The sequence below is a fragment of the Oryzias latipes genome, chromosome 14, assembly GCF_053564925.1.
Source record: "Oryzias latipes strain Hd-rR chromosome 14, Olatipes_Hd-rR_3.1".
Lineage (NCBI taxonomy): Eukaryota > Metazoa > Chordata > Actinopteri > Beloniformes > Adrianichthyidae > Oryzias > Oryzias latipes.
In genome coordinates, this window is record NC_136250.1 from 13,088,743 (window position 1) to 13,106,367 (window position 17,625).

General features: G+C 42.1%; 1 protein-coding gene across 1 annotated transcript; it reads left to right on the top strand.

Annotated features, from left to right (window-relative positions):
- The first annotated feature begins 2,604 nt into the window (after positions 1–2,604).
- On the top strand, positions 2,605–16,250 carry pitpnab (phosphatidylinositol transfer protein, alpha b). Its single transcript, XM_023962401.2, has 12 exons — positions 2,605–3,170; positions 6,359–6,389; positions 7,592–7,737; positions 8,885–8,976; positions 9,429–9,436; positions 9,732–9,806; positions 9,877–9,960; positions 10,047–10,124; positions 10,846–10,956; positions 11,240–11,362; positions 11,437–11,519; positions 11,947–16,250. The coding sequence occupies exons 1-11, from the start codon at positions 3,154–3,156 to the stop codon at positions 11,482–11,484; spliced, it is 813 nt and encodes a 270-aa protein (XP_023818169.1). The 5' UTR covers positions 2,605–3,153; the 3' UTR covers positions 11,485–11,519; positions 11,947–16,250.
- The last annotated feature ends 1,375 nt before the right edge of the window (positions 16,251–17,625 follow it).

A 17,625-nucleotide genomic window follows, 5' to 3' on the forward strand; every position in this document is an offset into this window, starting at 1 on the left:
CCGGACTACACTGGGAGCCGTCTCGCCATGAGGGGGGGTCGACGTCGCCGTCGTCCCCGCCGTCCCCCACAGCCACGTTCAGTGGTGGTCCCGGACGCGCCACAGCCACGTTCAGTGGTGGTCCCGGACGCACCACAGCCACGCCCAGTGGTGGTCCCGGACGCACCACAGCCACGCCCAGTGGTGGTCCCGGACGCACCCCGACCAGTCCCAGCTCCCAGGGGGGTGCCGCCTGCACCCCGACCCGTCCCAGCTCCCAGGGGGGTGCCGCCTGCGCCCCGACCCGTCCCAGCTCCCAGGGGGGTGCCGCCTGCGCCCCTACCCGTTCCGGCTCCCAGAGGGGTGCCGCCTGAACCCCGACCGGTCCCCGCTTCCACTGGCTGGCCCGACCCGCCAGAGCCTGACTGCTGGCCCGACCCGCCAGAGCCTGACTGCTGGCCCGACCCGCCAGAGCCTGACTGCTGGCCCGACCCGCCAGAGCCTGACTGCTGGCCCGACCCGCCAGAGCCTGACTGCTGGCCCGACCCGCCAGAGCCTGACTGCTGGCCCGACCCGCCAGAGCCTGACTGCTGGCCCGACCACCCCATGCCGGACTCCATGCCGGACTCCATGCCGGACTCCATGCCTGACTCCATGCCTGACTCCATGCCTGACTCCATGCCTGACTCCATGCCTGACTCCATGCCTGACTCCATGCCTGACTCCATGCCTGACTCCAAGCCTGACTCCAAGCCTGACTCCAAGCCTGACTCCAAGCCTGACTCCAAGCCTGACTCCAAGCCTGACTCCAAGCCTGACTCCAAGCCTGACTCCAAGCCTGACTCCAAGCCTGACTCCAAGCCTGACTCCAAGCCTGACTCCAAGCCTGACTCCAAGCCTGACTCCAAGCCTGACTCCAAGCCTGACTCCAAGCCTGACTCCAAGCCTGACTCCAAGCCGGACTCCAAGCCGGACTCCAAGCCGGACTCCAAGCCGGACTCCAAGCCGGACTCCAAGCCGGACTCCAAGCCGGACTCCAAGCCGGACTCCAAGCCGGACTCCAAGCCGGACTCCAAGCCGGACTCCAAGCCGGACTCCAAGCCGGACTCCAAGCCGGACTCCAAGCCGGACTCCAAGCCGGACTCCAAGCCGGACTCCAAGCCGGACTCCGGACCTGCCTCGCCGGACGGCGCGGAACCCCGGCCGTCCTCCGGACCTGCCTCGCCGGACGGGGCGGAACCCCGGCCGTCCTCCGGACCTGCCTCGCCGGACGGGGCGGAACCCCGGCCGTCCTCCGGACCTGCCTCGCCGGACGGCGCGGAACCCCGGCCGTCCTCCGGACCTGCCTCGCCGGACGGCGCGGACCCCCGGCCGTCCGCCTGACTCCTTGGACTCTTATGCCCGTCGAGGTTTGACCTCCGGGGCCCCCCCCTCAGTTGACTTTGGGAACCTCGGAGCGGTTCCTTGAGGGGGGGGTACTGTCATGGTTTGAGTTTCTTTTGTATTGGTTTTTGGTTTTGGTTTTTTGCTTTCTGTCTTGTTCTGTCATGGTTAAGTTCTGTTTCCTGTTTTATTTTGAAAGGTTTCCTGTCTTGTCTTGTGTTGTGAGTTTTACTTCCTTTGGTCCCCATCTGCCCTGATTGTGTTCACCTGTGTCTTGTCTGCCCTGTCTGTATATAAGTTCTGTCTCTGCCTTCCTCCTGTGCTGGTCCATTAACTTCTGGTTGTGTGTTTCACGTCATTCCTGTCTAGCGTCCTCATTTCATGTCCCTCGCCACGCCACAGTGAGTTTTTGTTTTGTTTTTTGTCATCCTGCTCTGCAGCGCCTTTTGTTTGTTGGACATTAAACCCTCTAGTCCTTGAACCCGTTTGCCTCCCGTCTCTGCGCCTGGGTCCTACCGGCTCTCGAGCCTTCCCCGCACATGACACACAGATCTTTTTACAAAGTGGGTTGTGTCAAAATCTCTCTATAAACACTAAAAGAATAATGTCAGACACAACTTATGAGGGAAAAGTACTTTGGGTTACAAAAGGAAATGTGAAATGAAAATACGTAGAGCCCGAGCAGATCTCCACGCTACGTAGTTTGTCCAAGTGGTGCTACCGGAGTGTGACGTTATCATCAGTCGAAAGGACCCCGAACGGTTATTACAGGCCGAATGGTTATGGTACCTACACCACCATTTGGGGCCAGATGACTCCAGGTAACAGTGATTGGTCTGATTTAGTTACATTTCTAGTGTAACTACCGTCGCCAGTCATGAATAAGCTTGTTCGTAGTCCACACCCCTTCCACCATAAGCGGTTCTGGGGAATCTGTCAGTTGAATGTTTAGGGCGGAGCCAGCGGGCACCACATGCTTTAACTGAGGCATCTTATTGGTCAGTTTATGACTTGAATAATTTGCGATAAAGAGAAAATAGGAAAAAAAATTGGGATTAGCAAAAAAGGGTATCAGAAAAAGAACGGTTAGAATGACTGAGTAATAGCTGCTCATTTCTCAATAGAAGATGTTGGCTTCTTGATGCCAGCAGACACTTCCTATTTGAAGCTCAAGAGAGGAGGGGTCAATGTGTCCAGTGACATACACTGTCAGAGGTGATCTATGACATCTTTTGCTTGCCATACATGCCGGCATTGTGACGTGCTGCATGACAGGAATGACACAGGACGGGTTGCTCCTAAAAAATAAAAATGAATCCCAAATTGAACAGTTTTTCTGAAAGAAACTTAACAATTAAGTTTGCATCTAAATGTTTCTACTGTTTTTTGACACACGTTAACAAAATTCGCCGTTTTTGACTAGAATGTGATCATAATTTTTTGCTCGTTTCTTCTAAAATGATCTTTTTTTTATTTTTAAACTGAAAGGATTGAGACCCCTCATGACCACTCCCCGGGTGGACCAATAGTCCACCTCCTCCTTCTTCATCCTCCTCCTCCTCCTCCTCCTCCTCCTCCTCCTCGTCTTCTCAGGCCTCTGAGCGTAACAGCAACGCCGCGCCGCGGCTCTGATCAGGAAGTGAATTTGGAGAAAATAGGCGACAGTGGAGGTAGGATGACATAGAGAGAAGAGCTGGGAAAGAAGAAGCGATCCAAGCCTGATTCTGGACGTGCTTGCAGCGGAGTCTTCTGGATCAGAACCTCCCGGAGCCACACAACTAAAAAAAAAAAATGCTGATAAAGGAATAGTAAGTGTCCGTCCGCGTCCGGACGCGCGTTCGATGCGCTCTTTGCGCTGACATCGTTGCCCGAGAGGGGGATTTACAGCAGCGGGTTGGGGGAGATCTCAATTTTCAGGACTTTATGTTCGAAATCTGTCATTTCATAAATCTGGATGATTAAAAAAAAAGGAAAAGCAGCGGCGCTGTGTGGTTGCATCAGCATCCGCCGATGCCCTTCACCGTCACGTATCCCATTCCCAGCCTTCACATCCACTCCCAGGTCTAAATTCCGCTTTCTGTGCGTCTAAAATAACAGCTGAGGGGCATAAGCCGGGCGCCGCCGTGCCGTGCCGTGCCAGTGAGGCCATGTTATTGATGCGCCATGGTGAAGGTGAAACGCGCCACCATGGAGCGCAGTCCCGCGCGCGCTCAGCTCCGGCCGGGGGGGATGAAGGAAGCAGAATGTCCCAGGATGAAGGGATGCTTGCATCAGCTGAAGGAGAAGACAGGTGGAGGAAGGGGTTTAGGGTGGATGTCAGGCCTCTGCGGGATGTGGAGGATTTTTTTGAACAGGTTGTTTTAGCGGGGGGGGGGGTCTGAATTCTGATGAGGCCTATATGTGAAATGAGATCAGAACATTGAGATCACACTGGGGAAAAAAGATCACATTTTGTACTAATTGCTTGATTTTCATGCATCAATTCGATTTTATCTCCAAAAAAAGTGCTAAAAAAGTTTTTCACCTTAATAAGATGTTGCTTATTATTCTTATGCCATTTTTTCATAAAGCTGAGTTTTAAAAGGTTGCAGATGGATTCTTAAAACGTGCAGATTGATATTTGAATGCCTTTTTTGTTTTTTAATTAAATTAGTCTTTTTTTTATTTCTAATTGGGTTGAGAAATGTAAATTAATATATAAAAAAAACAATTCATCATTGAATCAAATGTCAAATCCAGTCGTGACCTTGTGGAACCAAATCGATTCGGCAAAGTGGCAGTGATATACAACCCTATTCCTTTACACCAATTACTGTCTTGATCCCTTTCCTTTAAAATGGTTTCAATCAATAAATGGTCCATCACCAAAAAAAAAAAGAAAAAAAAAGGCTACAGTATCAGAGAGATGGCACGACTGGATATGTGCAGCGATTAACAGCCTCGGCAGTCGGTGTGAAAAGTGATTAAAAATGGTCACGATGGAGGGCTGACGGCACTTAGACAGAGCTGGAAACACACATCAAGGCTCAGGCGGTCAAGAGAATTGATCCATGCCGGACCAGGACAGCTCCCCTGAACCACTGACCCACATTGGTCCAAGTTATCAATAAGCTTTGAATTGTAACATTAAACTTTTGTTTTATAAGGACTGATACAACACAAGTAGATGGAAAAAAAATAAAAGAACAATTTGCTTTTTTTGAGACAACATTGACACCTGATCTTTTTAGGCAAAGGAGATACGAGGAGGCCAAAAGCAAAACGTTGGGAGGTGTTTTGTTTCTGCTCACTAAATTAAATTACACCAATGTCGCGCGAACATTATTTATTTTGCAAGATTATTTCATGGAATATATTCAATCTATCTGGTATTCCAGTCAAGAGTCGGATTCGGATTGCATTTAGCGTTAAAGATCCACTCCGATCATCTTTTGATCTATTTTAAAAGTCTTTTTTATTAATATTATTATGCTGTTTTTAGCCAAAATCAAAACACTTGGGATGTTTTGTAGAATATAGTTTCTGCAGAGTGGCAGTAGTTTGTTAGAAATTCACCTCTGTGTGTGAGGGCAGGTGGTTGGAACAACCCCCTTTCCCCTCCCCGTGGCTGAGACTTCTCTGTTTACATGCTCTCCCGCTAGTTTACGGCCCAACCTAACATTACTCAGTTGTAGGTAAAGTGGGAGCAATATGGAAGTTTGGAGCCAACAGTTTGGAGCCAAATGCCAGATCAGACGAGGAAAACAAAGACGTCTATAGATCTGGTCGTCTGTGGATGCATCAGAATGGAGCAGAGCAGGGAGCTTGTGGCCCGCTCGCCGTACTCGCTATGTCACAGTCTGATCTTTTTCCAACTGCATTTTTTTTCCATCTGCTCCTGATTTACAACAATCCGAATTAAAATATACTCAAAAATGCAATTTTAAGATTAATTTTCTTTATATATGTCCTCCATCATCAGGAAAATTTCTGTGTCAAAAACACAATTTTCATTGGAGTGGCTTTAGCTCGTGCTGGTTTGCGGCGCCTTCCATCCGTGAAACCCAGGTTCGAATCCAGGCTGCTACCTGTTCCCTTCTCTACCTCTGTGCCGGTCCCAAGCCCGGTTGCTTTGAGAAGGTTGCGTCAGGAAGGGCATCCGGCGTAAAAAACAGTGCCAAGTTTTCCATGCGACTTGTTCGCTGTGGCGACCCCTGATGGGAAAAAGCCAAAAGAGAAACAGGATTACAAGAACCTGAGCAAATAAAGAATCAGTCAAGAGCAGAACAGTGTTTGTTACGTTGCATTAGATGCACAAAGGGCAGCTATTAGAACTGGGCTTAAGCCGGGACGACAACATCCCAGATGTAGAGCATGGATTTGCATGTACACACACACGTCTGTGGTGATATATGCGTGGGTGTTTGAGAGAAGGGAAATTCAGCAAATTGTCACTAACAAAGTTGTTCATCATTGCTTTATGGTGAATTTTCTTGTTTTATATGCAAAGAAATGACGACGGCTTCTTATTACTAAAGCAACATTGCAGAGTTTTCACAACGATGTACTATTTGCTAGTCATTAGTTTTTAAATGATCTTTTCAACAGAACATAAAAACAATTAAAAAAAAAACACCTTTCTCTATAGATATAAACCCCAAACATTTCTGTTTTTTCTTAGGCTTGTATAATGACAAGTGAAAAGCTGAAATGATCCAACTTGAAAGGAATGTACCCTTTGCCGTCAATTGAGTGATGTGCATTTAATTAAAGTGTCTATTTTTGTATGTTGTGGGTCTAAGAATAATTAAGAACATACTCAAAGCCTGTAAAATAAAACAAAATAAAAAGTAAAAAGTCTATGATGGGTGTTAAAATGTGGTAATCCTGCATTCTAACACCAAATCTGTCCTCTTTTTTTGATCGAAAATGCATTTTTCATTGTCTGGAATTTATAAAGTTTGTTAATATTCAACTTTTTAAAGAAATTCCCCTTTTTTCTGTTTTTCTTTTCCAGTCGAGTGATTCTACCCATCTCTGTGGAAGAAGTAAGTTTCAGTTTGCATTTTACTATGATGGTGTTACATTCTGTACTACCTCTGCTCCACCTCTGTCCTCCCTAAAGAGTGTAGTCACACAACCATATAAGATTTATCTGCCTGGCTCCAGCAAAATCGCAATACAAGCCTGTGACTTCATAACGAATAATGGTTTGTGATGAAGAGTATTTGGGCTCCCTCCCTGACAATGTTACAGTCCAACCGGATCAAAAGAAATAAACAAAAACATGGTTTCAATGTAGAAAGAATGAATAGAAAAGTTCATTTTCTGTCTGTCAGGAATCTTTTATTCTCTTTCGATCGTATCAGCCTAAAAAATGGGAATTTTCAGTCTGCTAGTGCTAGTGAGCACTCCGTTTCCCATCCATCTCTTCAAAAACTCCCACAGTTCATGTCAAACTTCCTTTCTGTATAAATTCTTATCCCATTGATGGGTAAAATTTATTTAGATTGGGCACAGTTTTCAGTGAGCATAACTCGTTTTTTCTGCCATGTTACATTTTCCATGTGAAAGCCTCTTTGTTCCCTCTTTGAGCTCTTTCTTCATGATCCTAAATAACAGCAAACTACTTAAGCTACTTGGAAACAAAGGCTGTTATTCAATCGTGTCATAAAGACTTACATAGAGAACTAGTATTAGTAATAATTAAAGCCAATAGATACCTTTTTAATGAGTAAAAGTGCTTTCGAAGTTAGATTTTACTAAATAGCATGATGCAGAAACAATGGAAGAATTCAAAGTGCATTGATCAATAACACCTTTGTGCTCCTATTAGTGTTGGGCCTCCTTTGTGTTGTTTTATAATAGATTAGAGGCGATTAGGTAATGAATGAAGCCACTGTACAGTCGGGATCAGGAGGATGTAAGATGTAGGGAAATTGAGTTGCTGGGAAAAAACAAAAAACATTTTTGTTGAAGTTGCCTTTGAGACAAATTGAACACTAAAGGAAATGTATTAGAACATGTGTAATGAGTTTGTTTAAAGGTCCGATAAATAAAAATGAAGATAGTAAAATGCATAAGCATGCTTAACCCTTACATTGTGTTTGGCTCAAAATTGACCCATTTTCAAGCGTGACAACGGGTCAATTTTGACAAAATAAAGGTGAATTATTGTAAGTTTTGGGGAAAATTGAGACCAACTTTCTTATTTCTCTCAAAATTCTTTTTTTTTTTTTTGACTTTTCAGTACCAGGTTGGCCAACTGTACTCAGTGGCTGAAGCCAGCAAGAATGAGACGGGTGGAGGTGAAGGAGTGGAGGTGCTAAAAAATGAGCCCTATGAGAAAGAAGGGGAGAAGGGGCAGTACACACACAAAATCTACCATTTGCAAAGGTAAGCGGTTTATGGGGAAGGATGGGGAAGCAGATGGTTATGAGGCGGCGGCCATTTGTCATGCAGTTCGACCCTCCATGTCCTCCATGGTCCCCCTGATAAACAAAACTTTGTGTTATGTGTGTTATGGTGAAAAAACATTATAATATAAAAAAATCAATCATTTATGGACCAAGACAGGGATAGAGATAGTGGTTCAGTGTATCCTGGAATGGAAAAAGTCAGATGAGTACGATAAAAATGCACTTTTCAAAGGATAGAGAGGCAGTTCATAGAAAGTTCACCAGGAAAGAATTCATTCATTTGTCTATTGATTCCAGTCTTTATCAGCGTTTTGTTAAGAGCTCTTACATTACCCCAGTTTGGCTTGTTATCTGATTACTTAAGAGTATGATAGCTAACTACTAACAAGACATTAAATGCTCACATCTTTGCTGCAATAAGCTAACCGTTAGCTCAGGTTAGCTGCATGCAAACAGTGCATTTCATACTTTTTAGATGCTTTTATGTTAAATAGTACATATGTATCCTGAAATATTAAAACTTTAAATCAAAAGATCAAAATGTAACTAAATTATTAGTAAAGTTTGATAAAATATACTGTTTTAAGTCTAATCAATGTCGCAGCTAAACATAAACTTTCACAACTTCGCTAGAATTAGCTAGAGGTTGGCTACGGTTAGCTGCAAGCAAACAGTGCATTTATCACTTTTTAGATGCTTTTATGTGGAATATTCCCTAAAAAAGTATTAAAATAAAGTTTGATTGTGACCACTTGACAGTTCTGTGCACTTTTGCTTCACTAAACCTTTAACTAACATCAGCCAATGTTTTTTTGGGTTAAATATAATAATAATAATAATAACAATAATAATAATAATGATAATATTGAAAATAAAAATGGTTGCACACAAAAAATTGGAATATATCACACTGACTTCCCCCCAATATATGGAACATGAACAAACGAAGGTAAACATCTGTTCATGTTTTGGAATAAATATATGATTCAGCAAGTATTTCGAAGTGTAACCCATAAATGTTCTTAGTGCTAAATGTGTGAGTGTTTCCCTGAGGTTTTTATAACAGAGAAAACACCTAAATCCCAATAACAGATTTGTTCTGTCCTTGCTTCTGTTTCCTGAAGTAAAGTGCCGTCCTTTGTCAGAATGTTGGCTCCTTCTTCGGCTCTCAACATTCACGAGAAGGCCTGGAACGCGTATCCATACTGTCGCACAGGTGTGTATACATGCCATCCACCAAGCCAGAAATGTGCACACTAAAATTGTACATATTTCAACTAAAGTACTAATTATTGTTTCACATCTTTTTAAAACAAAGCTATGTGCCTAGTTGCGACTCAAAGTATTTCGGTTCTGGGTGCCTGTCGCTCCTGCGTGTTTGTTCTGGTCGTCTCTTTCACCTTTGAAGGAGCACTTAAATAATTTACTATACATTCAGTCAGAAGAGCCTTTCTAACATTTGAGCCTTTCGGGCTGCGATACACTCTGCAGAACCATCTGTCACACACTAATGTCAGCTGAAGACAAAGTCTACAAAAGCACAACATTGTGACCACAATTCTTCTGCTAACGTTCAAAGTTTGAATTTAAAAATTATAAATATCCCATCTGTTTTTAAACTCTACTCACTTTGTGTTTGTTCTTCCTGCTTTTCACCTGGATCTTCAGTTATCACAGTAAGTATTTTCTCTTTTTTCTTTTTTGCTTAAGTAGGTTAGACATTTAAAAAAGTCTTTATTGTACTCATTTATTGCACAAAGAGTGAGCCAGTTAACCTGAAAGCTGAGAGGGAAATATGATCTCTTTGAGTGACACAGCTGCACAACTAAGGTTAGACATCTTGATTCTGTGTTTACACGTTTTAGTGTGCTGGCACGAGAGCGAGCTACTGACCTACTTCAAGCAGGATACGTCTTTTTGGGCTTTTGAGAGTCTCTGTTTCACTCAGAACTCCTTGTCTTTTCTGTGCAGAACGAGTACATGAAAGATAACTTCCTGATCAAGATCGAGACATGGCACAAACCTGACATGGGTCACCAGGAAAACGTTCGTAAAGATGGACGATCTCAAGCTGTAGATTTTGGAATAAGCTCGTCTAAGAATAAATCTTTTTCAGGTACACGGTTTGGATGCGGAAACCTGGAAGAAGGTGGATGTAGTCTATATTGACATCGCCGACAGAAGTCAAGTAGAGCCAAAGGTACATAAATGTGTGTGTGTAAAGTCTTTGTGCACCTCTATTACCTTACAAATCACCTTCATATTGTTCATGTTTTCTCATTTTAGGACTACAAACCAGAAGAGGATCCCTGCAAGTTTAAGTCAACAAAGACAGCCCGAGGGCCTCTTGGACCAGACTGGAAGGTATAGAATGTAATGAACAAATCACTAAGTTGACATTTCACAATTGCGGCTTTGAATTGATACGTGTTGTCTGCGGGTGAAACACGGGCAAACCTGGGGCATGCAGTGGGTCGGTAGGAAATATCAAGGTTGTAGACCTCTTGGTGAACCTGTGGAGCCAAAATGTTCATGCAAACTTTTTTTCTATGGGCATGCTGCGGCGACCGGTCGTAGCAATAACGCGTAACCAACACGTAAGGGTAAGTAAAGATGAAGTAGGTGAGACGCAGGTGTGTTGTACCCCAAACTTTGTGCAAAGAGACAAGGAGCCCGTTAGTGCGGTTCAAGTGGTAAGTGCCCAGCCTGACTGTTAAGCAACATTCTCATCGCCCTCGGCAACGCGCGTCCAAGCAGCCACTTCCTATGCAAAGTCTATGTGACTGTGTGTTTTTGTTGGGCTTCTGCGTTGTGTTTGCACGTAGCTTCACAAGTTTTTAAGACCATTTTCAAGCTCTACACACAAAGTGTTTGCCTGGAGATTCACTAGATTTGCACCGCCTCCAAATGTCACATCAAGCCTCTTCCAACTGTACAGTCGATTTGTTGGTACTTTTTAACAACAAAAATAGATAAACGTGTTGGCTCAGTGAAGGTCGAACACGTTGCGTTTTCTGTTTGTTTTATGCAATGGCTCCTGCATGATTACCTAAAGATGAATGCATTTGTCTGTGTCCACATGCAGAAGGAGCTTCCCAACAAGAAAGACTGCCCTCACATGTGTGCCTACAAACTGGTCACTGTCAAATTCAAGTGGTGGGGCCTGCAAAATAAAGTAGAGAACTTCATTCAAAAGGTTTGTTTTGCAAGTTGAACCTTTAACATGACATGCTTCTGTTGACCTGCTGGACAAAGGCCTGGACAAACTACTTGGCCAACAGTTTAACACCCAAAGTGTTATTCTTACTGCACACAATAGATTAACCTCCAGCTGTTTCATTACAAACAGGATGAAATGAATGCATTATTTATTACGCTGCACCAGCCTTTGATCGCAAATCTCTGCAGTTAAAAACAGCTTCTGCAGGCCAAATCACAACCTTGTTTTTTTTCTTTTTTGTCTTTCGTTTGCTTGGCAGCAAGAGAAGCGCTTGTTCACTAATTTTCACCGTCAGCTGTTCTGCTGGATCGACAAGTGGATCGAACTGAACATGGAAGACATCCGCCGCATGGAGGAGGAGACACGCAAGGAGCTGGACGAGGCACGCCAACGTTGAGTCAGCCTGACACCAGAGCACTTTTGTGAAACTGACGTCCCTTCTGTTCTCTGCGCTAGATGAGGGTAAAAGACCCAGTGAAAGGGATGGTGGCTTTAGAGGACTGAGCTTGTGTTGGACCGTGAACGCTGCTGCAGATCCGGTGAGTTGAATTTTTTTAGTTTGCAGCCAAAGGCGTTCCTCGTTCTGGGGAGGCACGGCGATCACGTTTTCTCTTGATATTTCAAACTCTCAAAAACTCAAAACTTAAAATCTAAATAAAAACATAAAATGAAAAAAGAAAAGAACAATGCTTAATGCGTCTTATATTTTGGTTTTAAAAGTAGACTATTTATTGATGTGTTACCAAAACGATATTTATATTTGACATCAAAACTACACAATCAGTTAAGCAGCTTGTGATTTGATTTAAATTGTTTTTGTTTTTATAATTTAGAAATTTTAGGGTTCAGCGGAAAGCTTATTCTAACGCCGCCCCCCTTTTTTCTCCAATTGGCCAACCTTTCAGGCTGTTTGAGGCCATGACGTTGGTTGATGATGTCACTCTCTGTTTGTGTCTTGCATTCCAGACCAGAATACCCAGACACCAGCGGATTCACATCCTCCTTTATCTCAACTGTCTCAACATCTGACTGGCTGCTCCAAAACCCACCTCCAGCTGTAGAATCTGGTATTCGAGGATCTGGACCCAACACCCTCCCAGTATTCAGCAGATCTCTTCCACTTCCATCCTTCCATCCTTAAGGCCCATCTGTTCTTTACTTGATTTGTGTCCAAATGTATACTCTGATGCCTTCGGCATAGATCTTGTCAGTTGTTCCTCTTCTTCTCTCTCTGCTTATCCTGAACTACAGAGAATAGTATAATTTATCTACTTGAGATATACAAACAGTGTATATAAATATATAGTTTAAGAGGGGAGGGGAATTGTATGCACACACACACAGATACACAAAGCAATTTTTAAATCACGTTCTATAGGTTTATTTGTATGTTTCTTCTCATTTCCTCTTTTTTGTCCAGATTTTGTTATTCTTTTGTGTGAGTGTGTGTCTGTGTGTGCTCGTAGTACGCAGGATTTGAGTTTTGCTTTTCAAAATCAATTCCCGAGCTTAGAAACTGCTCGACGCTTCTGTTCTGACCGAGCAGAAAGGAAATCCTCTCCTCTCCCCGGAACTGCTTTCACATGCTGCGGCGTTTGTTAACCTTTTTCTGCTGCTCCATGAGTCCGTGTGCCTGTGCACGCTTATGTTAGTGTGTTGGTGTGCTTGTGTGTTTGTTTCTGTGGCGTTGTAAGGTTTTTGCAGCCATTTAAAAACAAAAAAAGAGAAAAACAACTCATCCGTTTTAGCTCCTCAGTAATGATTTCACTGCTTCTTGAACAGGCAGTGACGGAAAATGTGGAAATGCAACACGAACGTGCGGCGACGACAAAAAGCGCCATGAACCTGTGAAATCTTTGGCATTGAAATCCCTCGTCCTGTTGCCTGTTAGGTAATCTCCAGTGGATAAATGGTCTTATCCAGCAATAGCAATAACTGTCATGACATGATGGTCTCTTTTTCATGGTGATTTTATCAGACTCTTCTGTTCTGTGAGCTCAGTATTAGCAAAGCAGAGGTCTAGCTGAAGAGCAGCTACGCTGTGGAGGAACAACTTTTTTAAAGCGCTGGTTTGATCTCATACGTCTTTACATGAGGTGATTTTTCTTTCTTCGATCTGAAGCATTAGTGTGTTGTGTTTTTTGTTGAGTGTGAATGAATGTATCTGAGTTACACACAATAGTGCATCTTTGAGGAGAGATGGTGCTAAGCCGGGTTAAAAAAAACAAAAACAAAAAAAAGGAACACTAGACATTTTCCGCTCCTTCTCCTTCATGTCGTCTCGGCCTCTTTTGTTTTCAGTTATTCTACTTTACGAAACCCTTAAATGTTATTTTAAAAATCCAATCACGCATTGATTCATGGCCTTCGGTTCCCATAGTTCCTGCATTGACAGCCCTAAAGATGATCATATTTCCCCAATTAATTGATATAAATTCAGATTTTGCCTGTAAATAATATTAAATTAAAAACATCTATTTATTTTTATTTGTAGAAATACACTTATATATATGTAAAAATTTATTTTTGAAAAGGATAATCCTGCACAAGTATTTGGAGTCAGATTGAATGTTAGCCTTTAAAAAAAAAAAGAAAGAATCGGTTCCGATTGAGCGCTTCTTTTCTGGCATTATTAGACATCGAAGAGCTCAAACTCTGAAAATTTAAGGCGGCATTAGAGGTACTGTATTTTCTGCACTATAGGGCGCATTATAAGACAAACTATAAGACACACTGTCAATGAATTGTCTATTTTTAAAACGATGTCATATATATGGCACACTGACCCATTCACAGTAACTCTAAACCTTATTTGGGAAACATTACATTTTAGCCATGTTAGCATCCCTAAAAGCGTTTCCCATAACTCCCAAACAAGTTTGCAAGATGTAAAGAAAGCTGATACCACTTAAACAAACTTTACCGGGACTATGCTAACTCAAAAAAACACAGTCCGACACCGCTACACGTTAGCATCGTTTGCGTTTTTACAATAGCTCCCAACCTTGTTTCCAAGACGTAAAAAAACAGACAGACAAAGATAAAACAAAAGTTACTGTGACTATGCCAACTTCTGACCTTGTTAGTAAAGCATTGAAAAGACAGTCGCACACCGCTACATGTTAGCCATGTTAGCCTATTTATAGGTACCGCAAAAGGTGTCAACGCACATGCCGTTTGTGCATGTTCACTTCAAGAACTAGGTTTCTGCATTGGAAAATTTACAGTGGACTTAGCGAACATTTGTGAGCCCACGGCAGCTTTCTCATGTCTTTGGTTGGATATCACAGCTTCGTTAAAGGTACAAGATTTGATTTGATTTGATTTGAAATGATTTATTGTAAGCACTCAAATGAAAAATAATGCACAAAACAGTACAAGCAGCAGTTATCCATTCATACAAAGACGTATCAAACTTAGGATAATTAGACATTAGGTCCCCCAAAACCACTCCATAAAAACATTGAGGAAACTTGATGAAACGTTTGTCGTTGCAGACCCGAGTCCTACACGTCACATCGTGACGAACAATGTTATTGAGCACGGTAAGAAGTGGTCACAGGTTCAAGCCCTTAATCGAGAATAGTAAACTGCACTGGGCAGACTCAAAACATGTAATAACAGAAATTTAACTATCTTCTAAAAAATAATACAAATTGAATAAAATCTTGTGACAAAATGATGGTGTTTAGAGCACAGATAGAGACGATGTGGCATTGAAAATGACAAAAATAACCTTCATGTATCTCAGGTTTTCCCATTGATTTCTATCCGTTAAAGAAAGGCAATCAGCAAGATATAAAATAATAATAACTTTCTTAATTTTAGGGCTGTTTTATTTATCTCTGTTCTGACTTGAAAGCTTTATCATTTTTGGTCACCAACTTTTATCTCTGGTGGCTTGTGGTCCCTACTATTTACAAAAACCTTTACCTCCAAACTACGTTTGCAAGACATTAAAAAAACAGACTGGTGACTGACTCCTAAACCTGTTAGTAACGCATAAAAAAAAGCACGATTAAAATAATGCTGAAACTCTTGAAATAACAGACTGACATTTCGACAGAGCGGTAGGTACCTCTGCAAATCGCTTCAACATCATTAAACACAACCAAAATTAACCCATACGTTAGGCGCTATGGATCATGAAACACGCTGCACAAAAAGATGGGACTTTTGAGAATGCCTCATAATGCGGAAAATATGGTCGGTTTGGAAAGATTCATGACTAACTTCTCATGGACTTCAGAACTTTCCTAATATTTCAATGAGGTTTGTTCCTTCGAGAGAGGAACAGAGGTTATTTATTTATTTATTTTTGCACAGTTTGACACCTGGTAGAAGATGATAATGCTAAAAATACATTTTTTTAACATTTATGATGCATCTTTATAATTATTTCCCCCGAACAAAACCCATTTTCTGTTGGAAAACACAGCTGACCCTAAAAGTTCAACCCCCTCCATCTCTTCTCCATCAACCATCTTGCTCCGTGTCTGTGAGGCTACCAATCAAACCATGAAGATCTGTGGATGTACTGACCTTGTAAATAAGAAATCAATTAATGTAGATGAACACACATATATAGATGAAACTGTCCTGTCAAACGTGCACAAAGCCCTCCTTGACCGACGTGACGCCCAGAGGTGAAAATGTCTAGTATGTGAAGACATTTCAAAGATTCCAATCATTAGTTAAAAAGGAGACTGAAGAAGACTACTTCTTCACGAGACGTCCCTTTGGCAGGACAGTGTGTGAATATATTTTTGTTCTGAATGTTGTATCTCTGTTGTCAGTCTCTGAGCGACACTTGCTTCTCTCACTGAAAACATGGAATGGCGGGCTTATTAACCTTTGGGGTGAGCACACAGCGAAGCTTCAAAGCATTCGGGATTTACCCTCCTTTCGACTGGAAACCTCTATCAAATGTATGAAGCTGCTGGACTTTTTAAGCTTCACGGAGGGGGAACAATAATGTTCAAATGTGGTTGGTTTTTTATCCGTTTTAGGAGCCTGAACATGCGAGAGAACACGTTTTGCCAGAGACAGTCTCATAAAAATCTGTTGATAGATTTCTGTAATTTCTAATCAGAGTATAAGGAAACCAAATATTTCCATATCCCCCCATATGTTTTTAAATCTTCCTCACTCCTGTTATCTGGTCTCCCATTTTCTTTATTTTATTGTGAATTTGTGCCTTTTGGTCATCTTCTCTTATAACACTTCTGTAAATTGGAGATGTAAAGAAACAATAAAACGGAATAAAGCAACTGAATTTCCTGTCTTCTTGTGTAAATTGATTGTAATTTTCTTTTTCCGGAATAAAAGTCTTTTTGTAAAGAATAAAATGAATGCTTTATGTAAACACGCCATTTGAAATACTGTTGATCCGATTGTGGTGCATCCAAATAACTTATTGTGATTGTGGTTCCTTACCGCACTGGCTTTTACGTCATGCGTGGTCGGTGTGCACTCTGGAGGAGACTTTGGAGCGCCAACAGGACCAGCTGCTCCTGCCGGACTCAAGAGAATCGTGTCTGCCAGCAGAGGAGCAGCTTCGGGATGGTATGAGAGCTCTGGAGGCGGCTTTTGAATGCAGAAATGTCACCCTGCACCTCGAGCAGTCCTGAAAAAACCGTGCAAACAGTGAATTTGTGTTACCAATCATGTCTGGAAAAAAATAAAAGCTGATTTTATGTGTACATGTGGCCAAAACACACATTATCTGCAAGTATTTTAAGTAAATATTAAATGGCGTATACTTTTATAGGGTTTTGCCACCTTCTTCGAAGGCCAAAGGCGCTTTACCGTGGGTCCAAGACTAAATGTTGTTGTTGTTGGTCGCACGCATTAACCTAACCCTAGAAGTAACTAATCGTCAGGGCAACCCAAAAAAAACTAACTTCCTCAGGATCTGTGTGGCCAAGAAAAAAGTTCAGCACTGGCCGCACATATTTAGAAAATTACGTGCGAACAGTCACTTAAAAAAAGAATAAATAAAACCAAGAAGATGATCTCACTACTGTTCATGCTAACTACAGCCATGTTTGTTTAGAACAGAACTCCGCCGCTTCTTCTTCTACACCCGTTTCTGGCAAAATGATCTCTTCCGATTGAACATGTGGTGGATGTAAACGTTTGTTAGAATATAACGTTTTTGGGGCCCCATGTACACAGTTCAATTTCAATCAGATCAAATGTACATGTACATGTAATTGCTGACAGGAAATCCTATTTACTCCACACATTAGCTACTGATTATATGATAATTATAATGTTTTTCAATCATGTCTCTGCTTTATAAAACAAGAAATCAGACAAATTGATAATACTTCTGGAGTATAAATAGGATCATTTTTCATTTTGGAGGAGAAAAGCCAAACTTAGATGTCAGATCCTCAGCTAAGAAAAGACGTTTTTTATTTCGTATAAACTATCGGTAAGTATAATAAGTATAATTTCATATACATATAGTTATAGTACAGTATATATACAGTATATATATATATATATATATATTTGCCACCTATATGCTGCCAACTATAAGTTTTTAGGAAGAGGCTGAAGAATTTGATTCGACTTGAATTCCGATTGGATAGTTTGGATTGGATTAAATTAAATCGGATCGGACTGATGGTGTGTGAA

What these genes read in the sequence shown, in the direction of transcription:
- pitpnab (XM_023962401.2), top strand. An exon ending in TAGAGAACTTCATTCAAAAG is followed by an intron (nt 10,957 to 11,239) that starts GTTTGTTTTGCA and finishes TTTGCTTGGCAG; the next exon opens with CAAGAGAAGCGCTTGTTCAC. An exon ending in CACGCAAGGAGCTGGACGAG is followed by an intron (nt 11,363 to 11,436) that starts GCACGCCAACGT and finishes TCTCTGCGCTAG; the next exon opens with ATGAGGGTAAAAGACCCAGT.